Source organism: Rhinolophus ferrumequinum, chromosome 22, assembly GCF_004115265.2.
Source record: "Rhinolophus ferrumequinum isolate MPI-CBG mRhiFer1 chromosome 22, mRhiFer1_v1.p, whole genome shotgun sequence".
Classification (NCBI taxonomy): domain Eukaryota; kingdom Metazoa; phylum Chordata; class Mammalia; order Chiroptera; family Rhinolophidae; genus Rhinolophus; species Rhinolophus ferrumequinum.
Window position 1 is genome coordinate 19,694,291 of NC_046305.1, and position 25,643 is coordinate 19,719,933.

The window sequence follows — 25,643 nt, forward strand, 5'->3', positions numbered from 1 at the left end:
ACCCAACATCTAGCTAGAAATAAGGACAGTTCCATTTAACAAGTGTTAATTGAATGTCCTCTCTACGGTACTTTCATATGCTTTGTTGGGCAGTGCTTCACTCACGTGCACCGTCTCATGTGATGCTTCTGAAGTATCTGATGGTCCTGAGGCAGGGGCTCTCAGAAAGGCTGAGTGACTTGCTCAAGGCACAGAGCTCTGGGAGGCAGAGCACAGACTTGGTTGGAGTCGGCTGACTGTGATTCGGACCTTCAAGCTGCCTGTCAAGCACCTGAGCATGCTTGTGGAGGCTGGGTGGGCCCATGTAACACCTGCCTTGGGCCCTGCCCTCTGATGGCTTCCATCTCGTCTGAATTCTCGGCCCAAGCACACGCTCTTAACCAGCTCACCCTGCTCTGGGGTCAAGTGCCGAATGGTCTTCCCTTAGCAGGCTCATTGGCTCTGCTTGTCTTCTCTCTCACAGGACACTTGGTCCTTCCAGAGTACAGCTTGTCTCCTGACCTCTGGCTCTTTCTTTTGGGCCCCAAGGCCCCCAGCAAAAGGAGGAGGCCCTCGGGGTTTGCGGTAGAACCAGGAGGCTCACTGTTGGCAACCAGACCCTACCCAGGCCCTGACCTCAGAAGGAGTAGCTCCCTTCCCATGCTGGGCGTCTGAGAGGCCACAGAGAATGAGCCTGAGCAAAGCCTCAGTGGTGAGCCTCTTTCAGGCCTGGAAGGAGTTGCTGCCCTCCCCCACTCAGCCTGGGAGCATTAACTGCATGGACTCCGGGATGCCAGGCTTCCCCCCTCTCGCCCCCAGATCTGCTTCAGTTTTTATGGGTGGTGGAAGAAACATGGCCTTTAGAGCAAAAAGACCTGATATGAAGCAACCTCCGGTCTCTGCTACCAAACTAGCTATGCGGACTTAAAGGTCTCTTACTGTCTTTGCCTGTGATTGTTTCCTCATCTGCAAACATGGGCTGAGAAGGACCCAGCTCCCAGAACTGTTGTGTGGCCTGAATGACATCTGTGTATTCAAGATGCTGGCAGCTAATGAGCAGTTAATAAGCCCACTTTCCTTCCTTTGACATTTATCCGCCTATGGTGAGCCAGTCCCTGGGGGTGCACAGGCCAAGAGTCAGCCTGCTGGGAGCTTCCATCCCAAGCCCTTGCCCAAATAGGGCAATGGGGGAGGTCTGTTACTAGATCTGCTGGGGGTACTGGGTATGGAGGCAAGCCTGCTGGTCCAAGGGATGGGCGCCCAGTGTGTGAACTCTGTAGCACAGTGACTAAAGTCCACTCCGTGCCAGCTGGGCTTGAGTCAGAGCTAATCGCTTGCTAATGGTTTTCAGAGCTTTGACTGGGAGGTGTGGAGAGCAGTGTGACTCACTCCTGTGCCAGCCAGGGAGTCTGGAGGCTCCTCCATCCAGCAGTCTCTGCTTTCAGCACCTTTTGTTTTACGTTCATTTATTCATTCATTCCACAAATACTTGTCAGGAACCCCAGGTATGCTGGGCCCTGGGAACAAAGGCCTGGGTGACAAAGACAGACTTGAAGGGGGAAGGACTAAAGATGGGTTGCCACCCACCCATCCCCACCGCTCCTTGCCAGACCCTGAGTGAGGATGGGGCTAGAGGAGTAGGAGCTTCCCTCCAGGTTCCCAGGGCGCATCTCCCTTTGTCGTGGGGTCACAGAGAAGGCCTGATGCAGGAGAAGTTTCTGAGGTTAATTGATCTGGAAGTGGCTCCGGCAAGGATGTGGGATGAGGAAGGAGTCGTCTAAGTTGGTGACTAAGGAAACAGGTACCACTGACGGACAGAGCCACGGAGTTGGCTTGGAGAGGAAAGGGATCAGTGTGGTCTCAAGTTAAGTGTTCTCTTGAGTTTCTTTTCTTTTAGGAGATGAAAAGGGAGTCAAGATGCCCAGGGTGGGGATATTGGAGGATAAAACTGAGGATCGAGAGAGGGCAAAACACCCTCACAGAAGCACCCAGAATATATTTGACCAAACATCTAGGTAGCCCATGGCCCAGCTCAGTTGACACATAAAATTAACCATCACGCCACTCCTGTTCCTCTCATGTCTGCCCTCTTGACTACATCACAAAACTCATCCACCTTGGAATATTAGGGGGCATTTTGTGTCTCAGGAATATTTACATTGTATCTCTAATGGTGGGATTTCAGAACTAATTTCCCAGGCATAGGAAGTATGATTGGGGCCACAGCTGGTGGGGTGGGATTTGGGGGGGGGGGTCGTTCCTGAAGCCCCTGAAGAAATCACAGCACATTGGTATTTCTGCCAGCTAGCTGCTTTCCTTGACCCATATTCTCACTCAGTTTGGTTCGCTGCTTTCAGCTTTGCAGAGTACAAAAGTTCATTTCTAGCCTCTCTCTCAGGTTCTCTTTGGCCCAAGAACAGCTGCAAGAAAAACTGTGAAGTAAAGTACAGGGCAAGAAAACAACGCCAATGGCCTCCTCCGTGAGAGGAAGAGGACCTTGCTGCGAGGCCAGTGGGGAATCAGAAGGTCCAAGAGACGCAGGGCGTGGAGCCCAGGGTGAGTGAGTGTGTGTCTGTGTGTGTGTGTGTGTGTGTGTGTGTGTGTGTCCTGACAGAAAGAGCTGCAGACACGTCTTACCTTCCTCAGGCGCTGGCGTTTCAGGGGTCTCTGGCCACAGCCCTGCCCAAACCCAGCCCCTTCTTTTTTGCCCCCTTGCCCACGACTCTCAGAGGCCGGGATCCAGTCTCTGTCCCTGTGGCTGCCCATCGGTCTTCAGGGTGTTGGGGAATCTGCGCTGAGGTAAGACTCAGGAGACAGGTTCTCCGTCTGGTTTGGCCTCTGCATATGCTTTAGTGACTCAAAGCTGGTGCACCTCCCAGGTCTCTTCCAGCTCCAACAATGTGTGATTAATTATTTTGGGAAACAGTGAAATTCAGTGAATCTGTGTATCAGGATGTTTCAGGTACAAGTAACAAAGTGCTTGGAATAAAGAACTAAATGATAGAGGCTTTCATCACAGGAAACCTGCAGATCAGAGGGAGGTGATTACAGGATTGGTGTGGTGTCTCTGAGAGATCATGGAGGACTCGGGCTCTTCTACCTTCTCTTTCTGCCTTCTTCACGGCTGCTGCTGTCTCCTCTCATGGTGGCAACATGGTTGCAGTTGCTCCAAGCTTTCCTTCTTATGTAACGGCTCCTCAAGCAGGAAGACACGGGGTAGGGGTGAAATCAGTGAGGAAAATCTTTCCCAGAAGTTCTTAGCAGTTTCCTCTTGCGTCTCTTTGGCCAGAACTGGGTAATAGGTCTAGCACTAAACCCATCAGTGGACAAGGAGTTGGGGCTGACTGATCATGACCCGTCCGCTTAGGCAGGTGGGTTTATGAATAAATGATGACTTGGGGCTCTGTTAGTAAGACAGCGGTGGAGCGGCTGTTGGGTGGGTTACTCATAGTGCCTGCCACAACCAGGGGGTTGTCCATACTTGTCACTGGGACATGGGTTCAGAGACTCCAGGGGTCCCAAGAGTGTTGGCGGCCAGCCTCTGCAGTGCCAGGAATGACTGAGCATGGCAGGTATCTATTGCACCTTGGCTCACTGCTGTGGGACCATGCCCATATTGTACCAGGTACTCACGTTCCTTAAGAGCCTGGAACCATAACTGCACACAATACATATCTGTTCCCACCCAGTGCTGGGCTATCGTGAGATATAATTGACTAATAAGACAATTGCCGATCACTCTTCCAGAGAGATCATCATTTTAAAGGGAAGAGACGGTGTTAAGTCCAAGAGTACATTTTCCAGTATAGAATCTTGAAAATGTTTTGGGAGGTGGGGAACGGGACAGGTCTTCTAGCCCCTGCCAATTATACTTGCAGGCTTTCCTATCGCCATAGAAAATTTAAAACCCTTTACTTCTTTCTCCCTTGTCAATGATCCTTTGCCTCCCTCTCTTTTAAAAATCAGATTGGGCTGATTCTATCATGCGCAAACTGCTGGTTATTCTCAACTTATATTTGATAGAATATAAGTTAGGTCATCTTAATGTATATTAGGTTGATTATATATATATATATACACATATATATATATATACATATATAAAATATGTATATATATATATGTATATTTGCCATGATCCTAGTATGGACTTTATATGATATTGACTCAAGTCTCATTGGCTTGGGGTAGGGATGATAGGATGTAGTGGTGAGCTGCAAAGCATTGCTAATGGCTTTGGCATGCTTTCATGATGACCACGGCTGTACTCCGTGTCCTTCAAATTTATAATCCCACACCCATGGGATGGAGCCTCAGGGCGAGGTGAGTCTTAGGGGAAGGTGGCAGGGAGAACCCGGATTGTCATGAATAATGAAAGGGTATCTCCATACATGAAGTAACAACAAAAGTGGTTTTGTATATGTTCAGCAGGTGGTATGATGGCTGATTGTTCACTTGATTTTATGTTTTTGTTTAGGCAATTTTCTCTAAAATCTTTAGGAATCTATTTCTTGGTTGTGGTAGCAGCATGGAGGGGGAGAGGTGAACTGTGGGATTAAGTAGTATTTTATAGTTCAACTTTCATATTTTTGCTGCATAGTGTGACAGTGTGGCTTAACGAGAGAGGATGGTCTTTGGACTTTGATAGACTTCGTTTCAGATCTTGCCTTCACCATGTTGTTAGTCAGGATAAGCTAAAATCTCAATGCTTTAACACAGTGAAGGTTTATTTCATCTAAATCATGGTCCAGTGCAGATGGCAGAGGTCAGGGTGAAGGGTGCTCTGCTCCATGTAGTGATTCAGGGACCCAGCTCCTTCCATCTTAATCGCATGGTGTCATGGTGCCCTGGGTCATCCAGATAGTGATGGGGAGGGGGATGAGGGACCACCTGCAAGATTTTTATGGGCCAGGTCTGGAATCGGCATAAATCACTTCTGTCCCATTTCATTGACCAGAACGCAGTCACATGGCTGGCCTATAACAAAAGAGGATTGGGAAATGTAGTTTGATGTGTGCCTAGAAAGAAAAGGAGAAAATGGATACTAATGAGTAATAGAAGGTTTTGTCACAATCATTCATCAGCTGTGTAACCTTAGGCAAATGACTTTAAGTCTCTTAGCCTTAGTTTCTTTGTTTATACAATGGGAACGATACATGTCCAGTGGGACTATTATACGACTTAAAGGATATAATATACATAACATGCTTGGTACACAGAGTGCACAAATGAGCAGTTTTTCCTTTCTTTGGGTAACCCCAAATACTGACGAGACGAAAGTTGGCCCTCAGCCACGTTGTCTATCTAGTTAGGGGAACAAGGATCAATACACACTGCTCCCTATCGCCTGGGGTGGAGGGTTCAGTTTGGGTGTTCTCCTCTCAGGGAAGAGGGGAGGTGGTCCCTGAATCTTAGGGGAGTTTATCTTAAGGTCTTTTCACAGCATGTATTACGGGTTTGCTGGAGTAGTACCTTAACAGCCAGGAACAACTGTTCTCTGGTTAGAGGAAAGGCCAGAGAAAGTAAATGATTTCCATGGTAGCACGTAGCATTTATGTTAATATAGGTAAAAACCGTTCTGAGGAAACTTAGCGGACTCTTGGAAATATTTTGGAAGAAATATTTTCTTCTCTTGAAATCTTTAAGACAAGGTCCGTTTCTACCTTTTCTTTCTTTCTTTCTTTCTTTCTTTCTTTCTTTCTTTCTTTCTTTCTTTCTTTCTTTCTTTCTTTCTTTCTTTCTTTCTTTCTTTCTTTTTTAAGATTTTATTGGGGAAGGGGAACAGGACTTTATTGGGGAACAGTGTGTACTTCCAGGACTTTTTTCCAAGTCAAGTTGTTGTCCTTTCAGTCTTAGCTGTGGAGGGCGCAGCTCAGCTCCAGGTCCAGTTGCCATTGCTAGTTGCAGGGGGCGCAGCCCACCATCCCTTGCGGGAGTCGAACCGGCAACCTTGTGATTGAGAGGATGCGCTCCAAACAACTGAGCCATCCTGGAGCTCAGCGGCAGCTCAGCTCAAGGTGCCGTGTTCAATCTTAGTTGCAGGGGCACAGCCCACCATCCCTTGCGGGACTCGAGGAATTGAACTGGCAACCTTGTGGTTGAGAGCCCACTGGCCCATGTGGGAATCGAACCGGCAGCCTTCGGAGTTAGGAGCACGGAGCTCCAACTCCGTGCCTGAGCCACTGGGCCGGCCCCCTGTTTCTACCTTTTAGAGTTAGTCAGCCCATTTCAGTTTAGGGTCAGAAGGATGGGCTGTGGCTTCTGGGCCACCTTCCTCTGTCCTTCCTTTTTTGAAGTGGTTCTTTCCTCCCTCTGCCTGGAAATGAGATGACTAAGTCTTTGCGCCCGAGCTCACCTACCCGAGGCTATCCTCAGGTCTTCTTTATCTGAACATGCAGACCACCTTGCCCCTCTGGCCCAGTTCCTGACCGTTATATTCACTTTATCAGCCATGCTCAGTGAAGGACAATTAGAAGAGGGTCAGTGTAGGCCGGACAAACGGAAAGGAGACTAGCAGAGTGTTGTCAGGGGAAGTGCGATACATATAAAATTCCCGTTTCCAAAAGTGCAGTGACTCCCTGGGTGCTCTGCTCTCCAGCATGTATGCTGTAGGGCAGTTTTGGCAGAGCAGGGAGTTCAAGCAGATCTCAGAGCCAAGAGAGAAGGGGGAAAGGGTTGGTGGCCAGAGGAGTGCTCTTCCTCCACTTTTGCTGGGTCACTTAGAAACCACATGGAACCCAGTCTGTGCTCCTTCCTCGGACTGACTTCCAGCCACATCCCTCCCCAACCCCCAACTGGAGGTCACTCTATTTTTAAATTTCTCTTGGGAAGTAGATTCCAAAATTTCCCTAAGTCTTCCCATCAGAAGAGTCTCTGATTTCCAGTAAATCCAGGGTCACATAGTTTTCTATATTCATTTGCATTCAGTTTGCATAAATTAGCTTGTCACCAGAGTCCTCAACTAGGAGTCAAAGCAATCCAGGAAATTAATGCAAATGAGCTCCAGCTGTTTTGTGCCCCCGGGAGGTGGCAGAGGAAGGCCTCAGCTAGAGAGAGAAACAGAGAGAGCCAGAGAACAGCAACTCTGTCTTGGAGGCAGGCAGTCTTGTCAGCCCCTTGGTCTGCAGATCCTCACCCTGGGCTCACTGAGAACTCCATCAAAGGGTCCTCTGTGTTTTGGATGCTGAAGCTTTATCCTCAATGTGTTGGCGCCTATGAGAGGGGATTGGAGGCGTGTGGTGGGTGTGGAGGTTAAGTTCGGGCAGACTTGAGCTGGGTGAGGAGGGATCCTCAGATCTGAGGAAAGGTTGGAAGGGAGCAAAGCTGGGGGCAGGAGTGGAAGGAGGGGGACAGAGAGTCTCCCTGGAAATGACACAGCCTATGGGGAGGGAGCCCGGGGGTAGAAAAATGAGAGAGAGAAGAGATAAGGAGCATGAGTAGGTGGGTAAGTAGAGGCAAGTTGATGCATGCGTTGCATGGCTAGTTAGAATGGAGAGTGGACTTTTGTTGTCAAGGAAGTTAGTGATCAAAGAGAGAATGTGGCCAGGAGGTTCCTCAGGGAACATTCCTTTCCTCCTTTGCCAGGCAGGTGTTAGACTGGGGTTTCTTGGGGGGCCTGGAAAGTCATCCCTTGAGTTTGTCCAGGACTGTCTGAGATGTCACAACCTGAGAGTGCAGATGACAGATTTTAAAGTGGTTTCAGGTGAGACACGACAGCAAGATGGGACTTTGGGTTGTTTTTCCAGAAGAAGGAATAGACCGTTCCACCCGCAGCTCATTTCCCCAGCGGCCAAGACACCGCTGAGCCTGAGTGAAAGGTGCTGCTTATGGCAAAGGAGTGGAGGGAAATGGAGTGGTCCCACAGCCAGGGGGAATGGTGGTGCCCAATTCAGTGCGCAGTGTTCCAAGCCGTGGAGTTTCTTGACTGCTGGCAGTAGGCTGGCCACTCGCCAGATGTAGGGGCAGACACCTTTGAAGGCCAGGCAGCCCAAGGTGGGGTCAGGGGTGTGGGCTCTAGTGTCAGAACCCTTGGGGTTTAATCCTGGCTCCACCCCTGGCAGCCTTTGATAAGTTATTTGAGCGTGTCTGTGGCTCAGTTTCTTCGCCTGTAAAATGGGAATAATAAATTTTGGAGAAAGAGCTAAACATAATAAACCCTATATAGTTCTTAGAACAGTGGTGTCAGACAGAAAGCACTCAATAGATGCTGCTGTTACTACATGCAGCAGCCCCAAATAATGTGCAATGAAAAGATTGCATAACTTGGGAGAGAAACGCCGGGTGGGAGCCTAGTTTCTTGGCTCTGTGCCCAGTGTGGCAGCTGCTCTTACCCTTTCAGCTCAAGCTGATATGGCCACAGCAACAAACTGTGTGAATGAGGGCCAGGCATGGGCTCTGGCCAACCAGAGGCTGGGAAACGACACTGTGAGCTGATGATGTTTCTTTTTTCCCCCTCTCTCCAGGAGGGGAGTATGAAGGAAAAGAAATGGCACGTTTATTTGTTTGGCAGAAAGGAGCACATGGGCTGGAGGGAGGGACCCCAGCAAGAAAAAAAGTGTGAGGCTCTCCTGACTTATTTCTACCAGTCCCAAGAGAGGACCCCTGAGGAAGGTCTGCTAGTCTGGCATCTGTGGACAAGGAAGGACTAAACCTCATTAGTGGTGTTTCTCCATGTCCTGGGCCTATCAAGGAGAGCTGGCAGAGGCCACTGGAAGGTGAGGAGGAGGGGATACATGGAAAGATGGGACACCCTGGCTGCAGAGGAATGACTGGTGGACCACTGTCTTTAGTGGAGCCCCTAATATGTGCCAAGGTCTGTGCAAGACCTGGGGACCCAGAAACAATAAGACATGGCCACTCCCCTAAAGGAGGTTACAGGCTCTACGAATTAAAATAATGATTTCAATCCCTTCTTTTCAACAGAATCCTCCACAGATGCTATTTCTCCCCACTGCCCCTTCTGTGCTCTGCTCTCAGGCACACGGACAACCTTGGGGACTCTCACTGTTGTCCCAAGGTGACTTCCCTGACAGCACAGCCACATCGTTGCCCTCTCAGTTTATCACCGATTTGTAGCGCTGAATATATGGTGGCCAAAAGCACTGAGATGGTGGATTACAAAAAGTTCTGAGAGACTTCTTAGCAGGCTATTGAGGTCCACCTCATTACTATTCAGGTCCCAGAGCAATGTGCCATCCCCCTGTGTTTTCTCCAGCCCTTGCTCCTCCCTCAATATCCAACCCCTGATGCTACGGGATGTCTGCTGGCCCAGCCTGGGATCCCCACTCTGGGCCCTCACCTCCTCCTGTTTGGAGTTATCAAAGGAAACAGACTTTAATATCACAGAGTTGTTGTCCGTGGGCCTGGCCATGGAGTTCTCTTCTTGCCCTACATCACCTCAGATTTATCCTCAGCCTGACATTAGTCATTATCAGCCTAAATTAAATTCACCATCCCTGGATGTCCAGAAAATTTCAAAACTGGCTGCTAGCTGATGCTTGAGTTCAGAGAGTTCTTGGACTTCAGGATCAGAAAGGACATATTTGTGTCTGGGGTGCAATGAAATGATTGGAGGGGAGCTGATTGCACTGATCCCAAATTGCTCCATCCATCTCTGAAGGCTGGGACCTGGGCCAGGGCTGGGACAGGCTTCTGGGCACCAGTGTTGGTTTCACTCCTTGACCAAGGGACCAAAAGGACATTGTAATATTGAAGCAATGAACGTGAAACAGAAACAAGTGGCTTTAGTTTCAGGAAATCAGAAAGGGAAAGCAAGTGTTTCATTCTTTGAGACCCAGGGTAGGCTATATTTTGTGCTGTACTAGCCAGAACTTGGCTACTTACTTGAAGTAGGACCTTGGGAAAGTCCCTCTCCTCTCCAGGCCTCAACTTCCTCATATGTAAAATGCTTCTGGGATTAGTCAAGACCCTTCCGGGCCTGACGTGCTATGGTTCTAGGTGTCCTAGTCATCTATCACCCAGGGTCAAAGAGCTTGAAGATATGTGAGGAGACATGGGAAGGAAGAAACTAAGACGTGTCCAATGGGAATCCTTGTGAGTGTAGTTGACTGAAAGTGGGGAAGAGAGAAGGGAGTACAAAAATACAGTGAAAAGAGGGAAGAGCGTAAGAGAGCGAGAAAAAAGAGGGAAAATATGAAAGACAGAGGTGGCCACCACAAATACCTCAGGGCTCCTCAGGTACACCCTGGTCAGGTTTACCTTGTTAGGGTGGGAGGGGGACTGGAGGTGGAAAATTGCATTTCCCAAAAAGGGCCACGATATTATTGCCACCAACCCCCATGCTCTTTGACAATATGATCTTGCCATTTCCCTGCAAAAGGGTGGAGTCTAGTTCCTCTTCCTTTAAATCTGGGCTGGCCTTATGACTTGCTTGTAATCAATAGGATGTGGGAGAAGTTATGCTGGGTGACTTCTAAGGCTCAGTCAGAAGCAGTTTCCACTTGGTTATCTTGGGACACTTGCTCTGAGGGGAGCCAATCTGACTACCTAAGACCTTCGTGCTGGAGAGGCCATACATAGATAGGTGTTTCTGTTGATACTCCCAGCTGAGCCTCATCTTTAGGCCACTTCCCTCAGGACACCGGGCATGTGAATGACACTATCTTTAACTCTCCAGACCAGAGTACTCATCACTTGATACCTCACTCGATACCACAAAGAGCAGAAGAACTGCCCAGCTGAGCCCTGCCCAAATTCCTGACACGGAAGTATTTGAGCTATAAGAAAATGATGATTGTGTTAAGTCACAAAGTTGTTTTTTTTTTAATTGAAGTTTATTGGGGTGACAATGGTTAATAAAGTTACATAAGTTTCAAGTGTACAATTCTGTAATACATCATCTATATGTCACATTGTGTGTTCACCTCCCAGAGTCAGTTCTCCTTCCATCACCATATATTTGATCCCCCTTACCCTCATCTCCCACCCCCCCACCCCCCTTACCTCTGGTAACCACTGAATTATTGTCTGTGTCTATGAGTTTTTGTTTCTATATTCGTTTGTCTTGTTCCTTTGTTGCTTTCAGTTTTATATCCCACATATCAGTGAGGTCATATGGTTCTCAACTTTTTCTGCCTGATTTATTTCATTTAGCATAATAATCTCAAGATCCATCCATGTTGTCACAAATGGCACTATTTCATCTTTTCTTATGGCAGAGTAGTATTCCATTTTCCATCCACATCTTCTTTATCCAATCTCTGATGTTCACTGCAGCTTTATTTACAGTGGCCAAGACATGGAAACAACCAATGTGTCCTTTGATAGACATTGAATTTTTAAAATTCCTTTGTTATAAAGCAAAAGGTCCTGGAACAGGATGGTATGAGAGGTTTAAAAATATAAGCCCCCTTGCAATGAAAAACCCTTTACAAAGTATAAATAAGACTTTTGAAATTTCAAAGATGTTTGAGATTTCAAAACTAATTTGAAAGCCAACTTTTAATTTTGCCTATTCAGGACATTACTACAAAACTATCATTTTCTGTAGGTCACCATATTATATTTTTTAAAACCATATTTTGTCACGAAAAGGGGGAAAAAAGGCAGTCCATCCTATTAGAATGGCTAAAATGAAAGAGATGAACAATATCAAATGTTGGTAAGGGTGTGGAACACCAGAACACTTGCACATTCTGGGTGGGAGTGTGACACAGCACAGCTGTTTTGGAAAATAGCTAGGCAGTATCAACTAAAGCTTGAGCATATGCACATATTCAATTCCATTCCTAAGTATATGCCCAGCAGAAGTTTATGTATATTTTTACCGAAACATCTCTATATAAATATTCATAGCGGGAGCCGGCCCGGTGGCTCAGGCGGTTGGAGCACCGTGCTCCTAATGCTAAAGTCGCCAGTTCGATTCCCACATGGGCCAGTGAGCTGCACCCTCTACAGCTAAGATTGTGAAAATGGCTCTTCCTGGAGCTGGGCTGCGGTGAGCAGCCAGAGGTCGGCATGTGCTGCCGCGGGCTGCTGCATGCTGCCAGGAGCGGCCAGCAGCCAGTGTGAGCTGCCATGAGCTGCTGTCAGCGGCCAACCAATGACTGGCGACCGACTGCCTGGGGGAGTGGGCAGCACGAGGCTCATAATCCCAGCATGGGCCAGGGAGCTGTGTCCTACACAACTAGACTGAGAAACAGCGGCTTGAACCCAAGTGTGGGGGCGGGGGCGGAAGAAAGGGGGGAAAATGTTCATACCATGTTTCACTGAAAAGAAGACCTAGCCCGACAATGAGCCCTAATGTATCTTTTGGAGCAAAAATTAATGTAAGACCTGGTATTATATTACATTATATTAGACCCAATCTTATATTATGTTATGTTATATAAGACCCAGTCTTATTTTAGTTATTTTACTATATTAATTTTTACTCCAAAAGACGATTAGAGCTGATTGTCCAGCAGGCTAGGTCTTATTTTCGGGGAAACACGGTATGAATATTTTCATGGTATGAACATCTTCCTAAGAGCCCCAAATTGGAAATAACCCAAATGTCCATCAACAGCAGAATGAATAAATAAATTGTAGTATATTCACACAATGGGATACTGTATAATGTATTGAATTATTGCCACATTGAATTATTGTAACTGTAGCAAATTATTGCCAGAAAAATCATGGACAAATCTCATAAATACGTCAAGGAAAAGAAACCAAAGTCAAAGAGTACATACTATGTGAATCCATTTCTATAAAGTTGAAAAATGAATCTCTGGTGTTAGAAGTTAGGATAGTGGTTACCTTTGGGGGTAGTGACTGAAAGAGAATGGGAGGGGGCCTTTTGGGGGTGGAGTGAAGTTCCGATTCTTCCCTGGATGCAAGTTGTACGGGATTGCTCATTTTGTGAAATAGCATCGAGCTGTATATTAACGACTTGTGCACTTTTCTCTATCTATGTACTACTTTAAAACAAAAACATTAAAAAAGACAGAGGCAGGACATGATCTCAAAGCAAAGGAGAGGTCTTTAAAAACTGATCTAGTCTTATGAAAAATCTATGTCTGTTTTTAGTTCTCTAATTTCTCCTTGGACCAATGTAAATTGCATAATGGCAGGATCCTGGGGCTGTGAAAATATCAGTGGGAAAAGATACGACAAGGAGCAGAAGAATTGGGACACTCGGGGTGACATGGTCAGCATCAACTAGGAGCCGTGTGGAGCAGGTTCTTCTCAGCAGCTCCTGGATGCTGCTGCACTCATAGTTCACACACAAACTGTCGTGTGCATGCATGTGTGCATCTAGGAAGATGCTTCCTGACCTTTTGCAGACCATGGCACACATAGAAAATGACAACATTGGGATGGCACACTGGGTACCAGATGGGCTCCTGACAGCCAAAGCCGACAAGCCCCGTCCTCTCTATGCCCCCCAGGATGAGGGGTAGCAAGATTTTGGCACACCTGTGGGAACACGTCTACTCGGCGAGTGTGTGAGAAGCTGGGCCTCTACTATACATTTCAGGTTCTCTCAACTCGCCCTTCTGCTCCCGAGAGCCGAGCTTTGAACACCCCTCAGCCAGTCTTGGATTACCGGCCCTCTTGCAGTAATGAAGATTGTGGGATTCAGCAGAGGGATGCAGCATTCCAGGTCTCTCCTCTATATTGTGGCTTCCCCTCCTCTTCCCTCCTTTCCTTCACCCTCCCCCCACTTCCCATACCCCACTGTCTCCCCCAAATGACACCCTGGGCACGCTGCACTTGTCTGCTGTCCATGAACACCTCCCAAGCCCCAAACCCCCCCAGCCCTTTTTTCCTCCGTCAGGCTGTTCCCTCTGCCAGGTGTACCCTGCTATTGCTCTGCTCAGACCTCCCCTCCCCTTTGAGCACTGTCTGAGGCCACCATCACGTTTTGATTTGTATTACTGGTGTGTGTTTGTGTGTGTGTGTGTGTGTGCATGTACATTTCCTCGTCCCTGATTTCCTATCTTGCTCGTAGTAGGTGCTCAACAATTGTTTCTCAAATGACTTCTAGGCCGCAGAGGGCCCCTGACACTGACTCCACCCGCAGCCCAATTCTTGCTGGTCACTCATTGTGTCTTTGAGTCTGAATTTTCCAGCTCCTCGAGGACCTGTCTTGCGGGCCATTCGGCCTGGATGAGACATGTCCTCCTCACCCAGATGCCCAGCTCACACCACTGGGATTAGCATTAGGCTAACTGTGGTGGGACGAAGGGAAAATGTGGCTGCCCCCTGGCCTCAGTTCTGGCTTCCCTTACTCAAGCACCAACCTGCAGGACCAGGACTTGACCACAAGGGGCTCTATCTGGCGACTCTGCCCAGCGGAGGAGGGATGTGTGGGAACAGGCCTGCCTGGATGAATGAGGAACGGCTCAAGGGGTCTCTCCTTTCAGAGATCTCCAAGTGCTGAAGCCCGACAGCACCTGTTGGGGGCTTCTCCTGATGTTTTATGCCTTATCCATCTAGAAAATACTGTTCTATATCTTAACACATTCATCCTTGCTTTCCCATGAGCCTCTCTCCTTACCACTCATTACTGACCAAGGCACCACAGGGAGAAGACACCTGTACTTTTGTCAGTTCCTCCTCCTTTAGATGAGTGCTGAGCCTAAACCATAAGCTTCCACCTCTCCTGACTCTGCCCCCACTGCCGTCCAGGTTTGGGGCTCCCTTTCACTGGCCAGGGTTAATGCAATGGCTTCCTGGGGGGTCCCCTGTCTCCAGACAGCCCCCTGCCCATCAACTCCCCACCCCGCAGCTAGAGCGATCATGCTGCCGTTAGGTGCTGGCCCTTCAGGGTCCTGGACATTCACCCAGCACCCAGGCCCCTCAGGATCCAGCTGCCTGATTCTCGTCCTCCAACCAGCAATACTGACATACTTGCAGTTGCTCAACACACTGTGATGCCTCAAGCCTTTGTACTTTGCACACATTCTTTTCCATGGCTGAATGCTCTCCCCGCCCCTCCTGCCACCACCTCCACCTTTCTCCTTGGTCCCCATACTTCCTCCACCTGGCAGAGCCCTATTCATCCTTCATGCTGCCAATTCCTCCGTGAAGCCTTCCCTCACCCACAACTGCTTCCCTTGCCCCAGAGCCCTTCCTCTGAAAGGATCCTGTTCCCCGAACAGGAGCCTCTCCTCTTATCTGTCACTCAGAGTTGTGACAATTACTCTCGCCTGTCCTGTTTCTTCCACTGGCTCTGTCCCTCGAAGAGGGACCTGGGCCGGCAACGCAGTAGATGCTGCATGAAAGGGGTTGCACCGGGGTTGCTCTCTCTCTGCGCCATCACCTCCTGCCTTAAGCAAGGCCTTTAAAGGCTCTGAACTCCCCTTTGCTGACCTGCAAAATGGACAGAGAGGCGAATCAGAAGGGTCACGGGCATTCAGTTGTTCAAAGGGCTAAGGGCTATGCACATGTTTTCATTGCAAGTTTCCCTTCCAGCCTAGTGTTTACCTGCACTTGCCTGTGTGGAAATCACAAGATGAAAGGAATGTGATGTGATCTTTCTGTAATTTCCCCACCTTGAGTCCAGGGAAAAGCTGGTCAAGAGTAAACCATTAATTCTCTCTCCCTGCGGCTCCCAGTCTTCTCTGAAGCTCTGGGTTAATGATTCTGGGGTTGTTTTCTTCGCAGGGCCCATTCGTATCTAATCTCTGGCATGTTCCCTTCTTTCTTAAGAATAACTTGACTCACTCCAATAATCCCCCACCCTGGAGTCAGGAACTTGCTTTGCCAGAGGAAACAGTGGACGTGTGTTGGCCTCAGCAGTGCCCCTCCCCGTGCCCACCATGCCCTCTACCAACAGGAGAGACCTCTCCCCACCCCCAGGGGCTGCGAAAGTCACCAACTGTGAAGGTCCAAGGAACGAGGATGCTGTGACCTAGCTCATAACGTCCTTCATGTGAGGTTTAAGGATTTGTTTCTGGAACTCCGGAAGAAGGAAGTTCTTGAAGATTTGGTATAGAGAAACCATCCTGAGCCCGGCTTTCAGAAGTTTAATAAGTGGCTGGGGGAGGAGAACTGGGCTGCAGAGAGAAGCAGCCCCAGTCAGGAGTGGGCCCTGGAATTCCAGGCGGGAGGTCTGTGTATGGCTGCAGGGTAGGTCATCTCAGAGCTGGGGACGGAAGCCTGGGAGCCAGACACAGCTCAAGGGTGGTCTGGACGCTCTTGAGATAAGGCCAGCTAAGGGCTGTGAGCTCGCAGGAGTTCACAAATGAACTCACAGTGGCTCCCCAGCAACCACACCTCTCCCTCCCCTCAATCCAGTAAATTTGGTGCTCATCTCTGCAGAGTTTTGGAGTGTGCTGGTGAGAACGCTGACGTCTCAGGGTTTTGTGCTGGCACAGTCTCCTGAGACTTGTTTGCTCTGCCTCCTCCCCATGGCTGAGACAGGGCTGTGCAGGAAGCAGTGGGCAGAAGCAAAAGACCCACTGTGGCAAGTTATCTTCTTTGAGCCTCAGTGTTCTCATCTGTAGAACAGGGATATCATTCCTTCTTTTCCTAATAACCAAACAAAGGTTCTTGTAATAATTTACCTTGAATAAATGTAATTTAAAGAGACTAGACCTTTCAGACATATCACTTTTGTGCATACATCAGAGTGAATATATAGGGGAAGACATTGGCTAAGATATTTCTGAGGCAATAACTTCATTACAGCCGCCATGGTGATTGTACCTCTGATTTCAGAGATATTAAAATGTGGGAAAAAAAATACCCACCACCTTGCTTACGAAATAGAACAATTACCAACAGCACCGAAAAGCTTGTACTCACCAACTTGATCTCTTAACTTTCCATCCTAGAGAAAACTCTTGTGCTGAATTTTGTGTGTTTACTGTTCTGTTTTTGTCTACATTTAGCAAACATGTATCCTATGCAGTGTATTGTTTGATCTTGTTTTTGAGCTGTTCTCTGGGTGGAATGGTACCCTATTCTGACTCCTTTTAAAAAAATGTTATGAGAAGTTTATCTGTGCTAATGTGTGTAGCTGCCATTCATTTTTCACTATTGAATATCCCACTCTATTCATATCCTACTGTATTATCAACTCTGTTGTTAGAAATTTGGGCTGTTTCTAGTGTTTTGCTATTCAATTATTTTTGCTAGAAACACTCTCATAGCCGTCTCCTAGACGTGTTTCTCCAAGGTGTATACTTAAGCATGGAACTGCTAGGGCTGAACGAGAGTCCTCCCTTCTGATTGCCAACAAATGCTGCCGCACCCCCCCTCCTCCCTTCCCTGAATAGCCTGAGGGAACGTGAGTCCTGTTTTTGCTTTGTCTATGGAACTTCAGGGAGAAGAATTGTTTATAAAGGACGGGGAGATGGTGGAGGTGGAGCTTCCCAGGTCGTAGTCTGACTTGGACCTGGCGAACGAGGTCAGAAGGAGTCAAGGCAGGATGGATCCCTCCTGTTGCCTCTGCTGGGCACAGGGGAGGTTGGGCTGCCCTGCCTGGACATTGGAGTCTCAGGCTGCAGCACAATTAACATCACAGAATCCACTGTGAGGTCACTACTGGGCTCCAGGGCATAGAAATTCAGACAGAACGCAGCATGACATTCTCAGGTGGTACCGTTCTTTATTTAAACTGCAGGAAGGAAAGCTGGAATAGGCTCTCCAGAGTGCTTCCCTGAGCCCTGGTCCCTTTTGCAGCTTCCAGCTCTGGGTCCTAGTCATGGGCTTCAAAGGTCACCGTCTCTGTGGTCTCAGATGTCACACTATCAGCCATTTTCAGCCCCTGGCCACCCAGTGCTGTCTCTTTGATGACCTCCACGCGGTTCTTCTCTGACGTCTCAGTCAAGATGTCCACATCCTTACCGTGTGGTGAGGCTACTGTCTTTGTAGTAAGATTGGCTTTGATGTTCCTCAAGAAAAAGCTGAACCTGTTGAGTTTCTTGGTTGTGGAACATGAACTTGTTGTAGAGCTCCTCCCCAGTTTGTGAGAGGTCCTTGACTCCTTGGTGATGGGGCCATGACTGCCGCGCCCTGGGCTGCTCTGGCCTTTCTCCGTTTTGTCATCTCTCTGTCTGGCTAAGGACCGGCCAAATGGTTTCTGGAATATCTTGTCCCCCTCTGCCTTGTGTTGGCTTTCAGTAGTCCTGCGGCGATGGGAACCCCTGAGAGCTCTCTCCTTTTCCCTTCGCTCCCTCCTCTCCCTTCTGCTCTTGCGGGCTTCAGCCCTGCCTGGGGACACTCGCCGCCGCCTTCTAACCTGTTCACTCAGGCGACCTTTCCTGGGCAAGGTTGAGATGAGAGGTCCTGTGGCTGCATCATCAGCTGTTTCTCCAACAGTCTTGCTGGTAGGTTCTGCTTTTGCAATTGCAGCGACCGTGCTGGCTTCTGGAGAGAGGCTAGTGCTGGAAGGACACTCTGAGGACTTGTTTGCAGCACCTGCCAAGGCCATTTTAATGCTCTTCGAGGACATGTTGGCGGCGCCCGCAATGGCTCTGCTGGTTTTACTTCCTCCTGGACCCTTGGTAGCTGCCCTTGCTGTGGCCATGCTTAGCTGTTCAGGGGCAGCAGACTCGGTTACTGCCATGCTCAAAGCGCCTGCTGTCAGCCCTGCTGCTGACACTTGGTCCAGCTCTGAAGGTTTTGTGTGTGGGGTGGCTGCATCGGGCATGGCAGTGGGTTTGTGGAAGTCATATATGGTCTCCTCCCCGCCAGCAAAAGCTGCAGAAGTGGCCCCAGCCACCTCCAAGGTAATGTGGAGGCTTTTGGTGCTGACCTGGTCCTGTTCCCCTTCCCCCTGGAAAGTGACCACTGCTGGGCAACTCCTGTCACCTTCCTCAAACACAGGCAGGCATGTCGTGTCCTCGGCAGGAGTGGCATGGGTGCTACTGTTAATGTCCCGTGGTGGTCGCAGGAGGTAAATGACCTTTTCCCAATAGGCAAAGAGGTCTTCCTGTGCATCCAGAGAGGGACACAGCTGTAAGTAGCAGGAACGGCCCGTGGCAAACTTCAGACGTAGCTGTTGCTTCTCACGGTCGTGAATGGAGATCCGTACAAACTTCAAGGGAAGGAGCCTGGTGAGTTCTAAGGTTTTTGCAGCCTTGCGGCTTTTTCTCTTGGTGACCTGGCCTCGCCCAGCATGCTTTTCACCTCTGGTCGCCTGTCGGGCCAGCAGCATGACGTCTGGGAGCGGGAGGATGGGGCTGGTGGAGGCGACGCCCACGGTCACCATGCCGGCTCGGTTGTGCACATCAATCACCTCTCCCCTTCTGGTGATCTGGATAAAGTCGCTCTCGAATATCGGTGCGTACTTGAAGATGTCATATTCTCCCTTGTACAGCTGTCGCTGTAGTTTCCCCATGGTGGTACTGAACATGCCCGCACCAGAGCTACTCTGGGACGTGTAATACGGTAACAGAGACTCACTCTTGTTCATGGCTGTGTTTTCTCATGACAAGCTGGGCTGGCAAGGCGGGTCCCTGGGTCTTCTCTGTCTTGGTCTCGTTGTCAGAAGAGGGAGCAGCGGTGCTCCTGTGTCACACAGATGGCTCTGTGGCAGGTCCCTCCACCCCACCCCAGCCCGCCAGCAACCCCTTTGCCTCACAGAGTCCCAGAAGCAGGGGTGGGGGTGGGGGCACAGATGATTGCCGTAGGGATGCTGGAGGGAGCCTGGACCAAAGACTGAACCTCTTCAAAGATGTAGAGATTGTAGAGTGGGCTTCCCTTGGGCCTCACCTCACCTCCGCCTCTGATTTTTTATTTCCCTGAGAGGCTGTGAACGCCCCTCACTCAGCCGAAACCCCCTGCGCAGCCATATTTATCCTCTGCTGCCCTTTGTGACCTGTTACTGTCACACACTCCTTTGTTTCTCACCCCCCAGCTGCCCCCTCAGTGTAGGGCCACCATCATCCCCTGAAACACCCCCATTGCCTCCACAGAGGACAGACCCTTCCTGCCAGGGGCTCAGGTGGGTACCACAAGAAAAGCTGGACAAAATCTATAGGAACAGAAGATGATGGGGGTACATTCGAACCATTTGAGTTTACGGTTTACGTGAATTGAATAATCTAGAGTTGGCTGCCTTGGTCCCTCGCCCGTGCTTGTATAAAATCTCAGTAAATGTTGACATGGTGACCTTTGATAATAACATTAAAAATCGCTTCCTCTAGGCACTGCGCTACGTTCTTCACACAGGATCAGAAGACTCCATTGAGTTTGGGACTGTTGCTACCATCCTCATTTTACTGAAGTTGTATCACTTGCCTAAACTCACACAAGCAGTGGTAGTGCAGGCAGTATTGGAAGGCAGATCTCGCTGATTCTAAAGACTTTGTTCTGAACCACTGCAGTACTTGGCCTCACAAAGAACGCTCGGGCCAACCAAATGTTTTCAAGCGGGGTGGATTTAACGACCTTCCTTAAGAAGACCCATTCTGTGCATTATTAGAAGTTGCATAATGAATTCTATGTGTGTGTACATGTTATGCAGAGAACCCAAGAGAGTGGCTGAGTTGGGAATTAACTTACCTAGGGGCTAACCTCAGTTCTCCTCCCCGATTATGCTTGTGCAAACAGTTTGTGTGTGGAAACCTAGTACTCTCTCTTAAGACCCCAGTGAAATGGTGGTGGTGGAGTAACCTGAGATGTAAGCTTCAATTCCAGGTGCCTGCCAAAGGCCTTGCTGTAGAAACTCCCTGCCATGCAGAAGTGGCTTGGAAGCACTGACCCCTGTGGGGAGCATGTACCCTTATACCTCCTGCCTTACTACCTCTCCCACAGGGCTAGGCCACAGGATAAGTGATTTCTAAATGGTTATTTGAAAGTTCGGAGGAAGACCCTTGTCATGCAGGGCGTCCAGCGGGGTCTCTGGTCCCGCTCCCCACATAAGAACGCAGGACATGGCGAGGCCAAAAAGGAACCCCCACGGAGCCATAGGTAGGGGAGTCACACCGCTATCCTCTCGCTGGCGGCTGGGTTGGAGACACAGGAAGCAGGAGCCACACAATTCTCAACCCTCACTGCACAGCTTGCAGGCTCAGCCAGCATCTTCTTGCTCGCCCCCATTTTCTGCTAGCCTAGCCACGGCAGTTATATTAGTGCCCAATGGCTCACTGGTTACAGCTGATGGCCAACTAGCCACAGCTGATGGCCATTTGATCACAGTCGATGGCCATTTACTACCTGAGCCAGCACCTTTCTATGTGAGGCCGAGAGCCTGGAAACTGCTTTTTGGGGCTCTGTCCCCACAACCCCTGTTTCCAACCCTCTAATCTCCCAATTTGAAGTTATACCTGAAATCCAACCTTAGAAAGTCGTTCCTTGAGGATAAAGGCTATCTTTCCGTTAAAATACACACATCTGTCTATCAGTAAATGAACAGATAAACAAAATTTGGTTTATCCATACAGTAGAATATTATTCAGCCATAAAAAGGAAGGAGGAAATACACGCTACAACATGAATGAACCTTGACAACATGCTAAGTGAAAGAAGCCAGATATGAAAGACCACGTATTGCATGATTCCATTTATATGAAATATCCAGAAGAGGCAAATCCACAGAGACAGATTATTGGTTGCCTAGGACTGGAGAGAGGGGAGAATGGATTGTGACTGCTTATTAGGTACAGGATTTCCTTTTGGGGTAATGAAAAATTCTGGAAGTAGTGGTGATGGTTACACAGTATTGTGAATGTACTGAATGCCACCAAATTGTATACTCTAAAATGGTTACAATGGCAAATTTTATGTTATGCATATATTAATCACCCCTCCCCCCCACATATATTCCTGCTCACAACACTTATAGTTAAAAATCATAGGTTTCAGCTTTAGAAAAGTCAGTTGTGTGACCTCGAGCAAGCTACTCAGCTCTCTACTTCCTCATCTGTAAAATGGGGATAATAACAGTTGCTGGATTAAATAAGATAATGCATATAAAGTGTTGAGCATACTGTCTCGGTAAATGTTCCTCTTATAAGCATTAGTCCTCAACGGGCCCTTTAAGTCGTGATGTGAATTCCTTCCTGAGAGCAGTTTTTGATAAGACAGAGAGAATCTTCTGGGGTTAGAGAAGACAGAAGGATTATCAATGGGCACCTCTGGCCTCTTCTAAGCTTTCCCCTCGGCGGATCCACAAAATCACTGTTTGGTTGTATTCAAGAAACTGCTTCAATACAACCAAATAGTACTGTTTCCCCGAAAATAAGACTGGGTCTTTATTAATTTTGCTCCAAAAGACACATTAGGGCTTATGGTTAGGGGATGTCATCCTGAAAAATCATGCTAGGGTTTATTTTCCGGTTAGGTCTTATTTTCAGGGAAACACAGTATGGCATGGGATGGGGAAGAGAGGAGAAAGCTTGGTTTGGGTTTGGGTTTGTTCAAAGCCCATGGGGAGACATTAGGATTTAATGGAAAATAGCATTTTAGCTTTTGGCAGAAAGTGAAGGTTTCAGTTCCAGAACCCCTGTCCTGGGCCAGAACCCTTTACAGCTCTTTGCCCTGAAGCAGGTGTCAAGTCAGGTCTCAGGGAAAGGCAATGGGGACAGGATGAGGACAGGAGAGAGGGTGGGCTTCCCATCCCATCCGTGTGACATAACCACAGAGGCAGCCCAATGAAAAGACATTGATTGTCAGCCTAGGTGCCTGATTCTGGAGGAGGTCCCATCCAAGTTTGCTCTCCTAGCTAGACACCCCCAACTTTCCCTCTCCGTCGAATGTAAAACAAGATGCACTAAACGATTTGAGGGTAAATACATATTCATCCTTTTTTTTTATTAAAGTATGAAAACATAAACTTGGCTACAGAAAACAAAACCATTTTTAATGCATTTGTTCAAAGAACGTACAGTTCCATTAACCATATACAGTGCATTTCTCAGATCAGTTTTTCTTGCCGTAGCCACCAGCCCCCTCCTTCATCTCCAATCCGTTATCGCCTATGGCAGCTTAACAACTGTTGGCACCTATGCCCACAACCAGAGGGTAAATGCAAGGAATTTTTCCCCTCCATCAGGATAAGGGAAAGATTATCTCCTAAAGGAAGGGGTGAATGGTACTTCCACCAGATGGCTCTTTACAGATTAGGAACTACCCGTGATATGCAATTAAAGCAGCAAAATTAGGACACCTGTGTCACAGGTGATAGTTTAAAGGAACCATACACAAGTTCAAAGGAGCAGGCACATTCGTGTGCACAAATCCTAACATTTAAGGAAGCCACTACCTCTCTGAAGAGCAGCATTGGTAGCAGGGTAGCCAATTCTTATTTCTCGCCTGTGAGTGTTAGATAAGTACACAGGCAAAGAGCAAGGGAGCCCGGCTCTGCTCCAGACCTAAGGAATCACATGCTCTGGAGAGTCCAGAAAATTAGGTAGAATAGTTTTCTTTGAATTATCACACCTATCCCCTCTAAAATTATTCTTTCTTCCTCTCCATCCCCACCCCTCCTTTTCTGATAGTTGAAATACATTTTTTTGCAACCATGAGACACACACTTGGATATTATACTATCCAGGGAATACTTCAAGAGTTCTGTGGCAGAATGTAAGGTGTCCATGGCTCAAGTTGAACAACAGGTGTATGTTTGAGGCTTATGGACATTCAGAGAAACTACTAGTTGAGATATTCAGCAATTCAGATTTCATATCAAAATTCTATCTTAACACCAAACAGTGGGTCTAACCGATTGATTTGGTGCTGTGTTCCAGGGTTTGTTAATGAGAAATCGAGCATCAGATGCCACAGACTGAGGAACAGGGTTGAAAGTCAACTGCCCCAGCTAGCGGTACCCCAGAGAATAAAGGAGGACACTGGGGAATAGTCAAGGCTAAATAACCCCCTCCCTAAGCCAAGGAGAGGAAAAGGGATGGGAAGTGACAAGCTCTCAACAACCAACCCATGAAAAAGAACAGAAACCAGCACAACACTTAACGTTTACCATATCTTGGTTCCAATATTTATTATATGGACAGGTTAGGAATACTAGGATAAATAAGTAATATTTTTCTCTTACAGAAAATTGTAATGATACTATCGAGTAAGTTGAAACACTCTGAGGATTTCACAGAAACATCAGAATTTAAACAGACAGTAGTAGCCAGCGTCCTCGTGGCCAGTGCGAAGGACCTCTCACAGCTGCACATGCTCTAGGCCAGATTTCTACAAACATCTGCATGACAAAAACAATGCCATTGACATCCAATAATGCTAAAGCCTAGGCCTCACCTTGCCTCAAACCTGTCTCCACTGAATGTGGTTTTCACCTGCAAGTCAAGGAAAATGAAATATTCTTTGGCTCTTCCCACCTAGAAATAACGCCGGACCTGTCACTGAGCGGAGAGTCCTAACCTTTGGTAGGTGGACTGTCTGCTTTCTTCCTGTGACATGATAACTGAGTTTGCAACAGAGGACCTGCAGCGGTGCCCTTGAATTTTGCGTTAACGCCCGGGTGCCAAGGGAAAGGAGGCCTTCTCTGTTGGCACAAAACTGCATTGCTGGCCGTCAGAATTCTGTTTTCCTGAAGCTGACAAGCTCCGGGAAACATTTTGTAAGACACTACATGTGGTGATAGCCCTCGCAAACTCTCAGAAACAGATCTGAGGAAAAGTCGTAGCAAAATCACACCAGTGTTGTTGGAACAAACATCAGGAGAGCACAACGCCTAGTTATGAAACAAACGCCTTGCACACAGTGTGTCCTGTAATAACAGCATAGTTGCTAGAAGCACAACCCTGGCCATTGCACAACGTTGCTAAATGCCATTGTCACTCCACGTCCCCTACCAGTGACCACGGCAGTGGCAGCGGAACAGGTGGCCCCACCCCACCCACCCAAGGTACAGGCACTTCTTTTGCATGAATCCTAATGGTGGGAGTCCTGGTTTTTGTAGAATCCAGACGAAGGCAGGCAGGACCCTAAACCAGGGGCCATCAGGACAATCCAAGAATGGGCGGTATGTAAAGGCCTAAACCCTGGAGTTGAGGCAAAAAATGCCCTTGTTCTGGTCCGAAGTCCACTGTGGGGCAGCGTGGAGAGGCCCACCTGAGTCACCGAGCCCTCCCACCTCCATGGTTCTTTGCTGCTGGGATTCGAGAGGTGCACAGGAAGTCAGATCTCCAAAGCTGCAGGGTTTTGGATGTAGAAGGATGATTCGATGAGGACTCCCCAATTGCCCCCAGAATCACAGCTGCTTAGCTCTGCAATGTTCCTTCTTTTATCTGTTGGATAAAAAGGTTTCTCTCATCTTCTGGAGTCCTCCCGTTCTGAGCCCGGACAATACACGTGGGCCGATGAAGATTCAGCATGTATATCAGATGCTGCTTCTCATGCTTGAGCTCCTCAATTTGGGCCTTCAGTTCAGCATTCACACTCTCCAGCTTCTCCGACTCCTGGGGGACAAGCAACAGTTAGTAGGAAGGGAGCCAAGGTCCAGCAAGGAGGAGGTGGCCACAGGGTGGCCCCTGGGACACATCAGGGCTCATCGAGCTGGGAATGGGCTGCAGAGGAACGCCCTGGGCTCCATGCTACAGCGCCCCACACAACCGGGACAGCAGCATTAGGTTTGGGAGAATCCAGACTCTGGAGAAGCCTTGGAACTTGGAGGCTTCCCCAGAGATGACTTTGAGTTTCCACTCAACATTGAGGCAGGTTGTGACTCTAACAGTAACAAAGCGGCAGTAAAAACCAACAGCTCAGAGAACTCCTTTGCCCGAGTCCAACAGCCT

General features: G+C 48.4%; 2 protein-coding genes across 5 annotated transcripts in view; both read right to left on the reverse strand.

Moving 5' to 3' along the window:
- Nucleotides 1–17,632: 17,632 nt before the first annotated feature.
- On the reverse strand, nt 17,633–19,351 carry GARIN4 (golgi associated RAB2 interactor family member 4). The gene has a single exon (XM_033093425.1). It carries the CDS (start codon nt 19,349–19,351, stop codon nt 17,633–17,635), a length of 1,719 nt encoding a protein of 572 aa, XP_032949316.1.
- A 4,495-nt stretch (nt 19,352–23,846) lies between these two features.
- ATF3 (activating transcription factor 3) overlaps nt 23,847–25,643 on the reverse strand; it is a 51,181-nt gene continuing 49,384 nt past the window's right edge. For all 4 annotated transcript variants that reach the window (XM_033093971.1, XM_033093972.1, XM_033093969.1 and 1 more), the window contains exon 4: nt 23,847–25,307. In XM_033093971.1, coding sequence (XP_032949862.1) covers nt 25,110–25,307 — 198 coding nt within the window. In that variant the 3' untranslated portion in view covers nt 23,847–25,109. The remainder of the gene's footprint in view (nt 25,308–25,643) is intronic.

Excerpts from the sequence above, each read along its gene's own strand:
- GARIN4 (XM_033093425.1), bottom strand. The coding sequence starts at position 19,351 with ATGAACAAGAGTGAGTCTCTGTTACCGTATTACACGTCCCAGAGTAGC.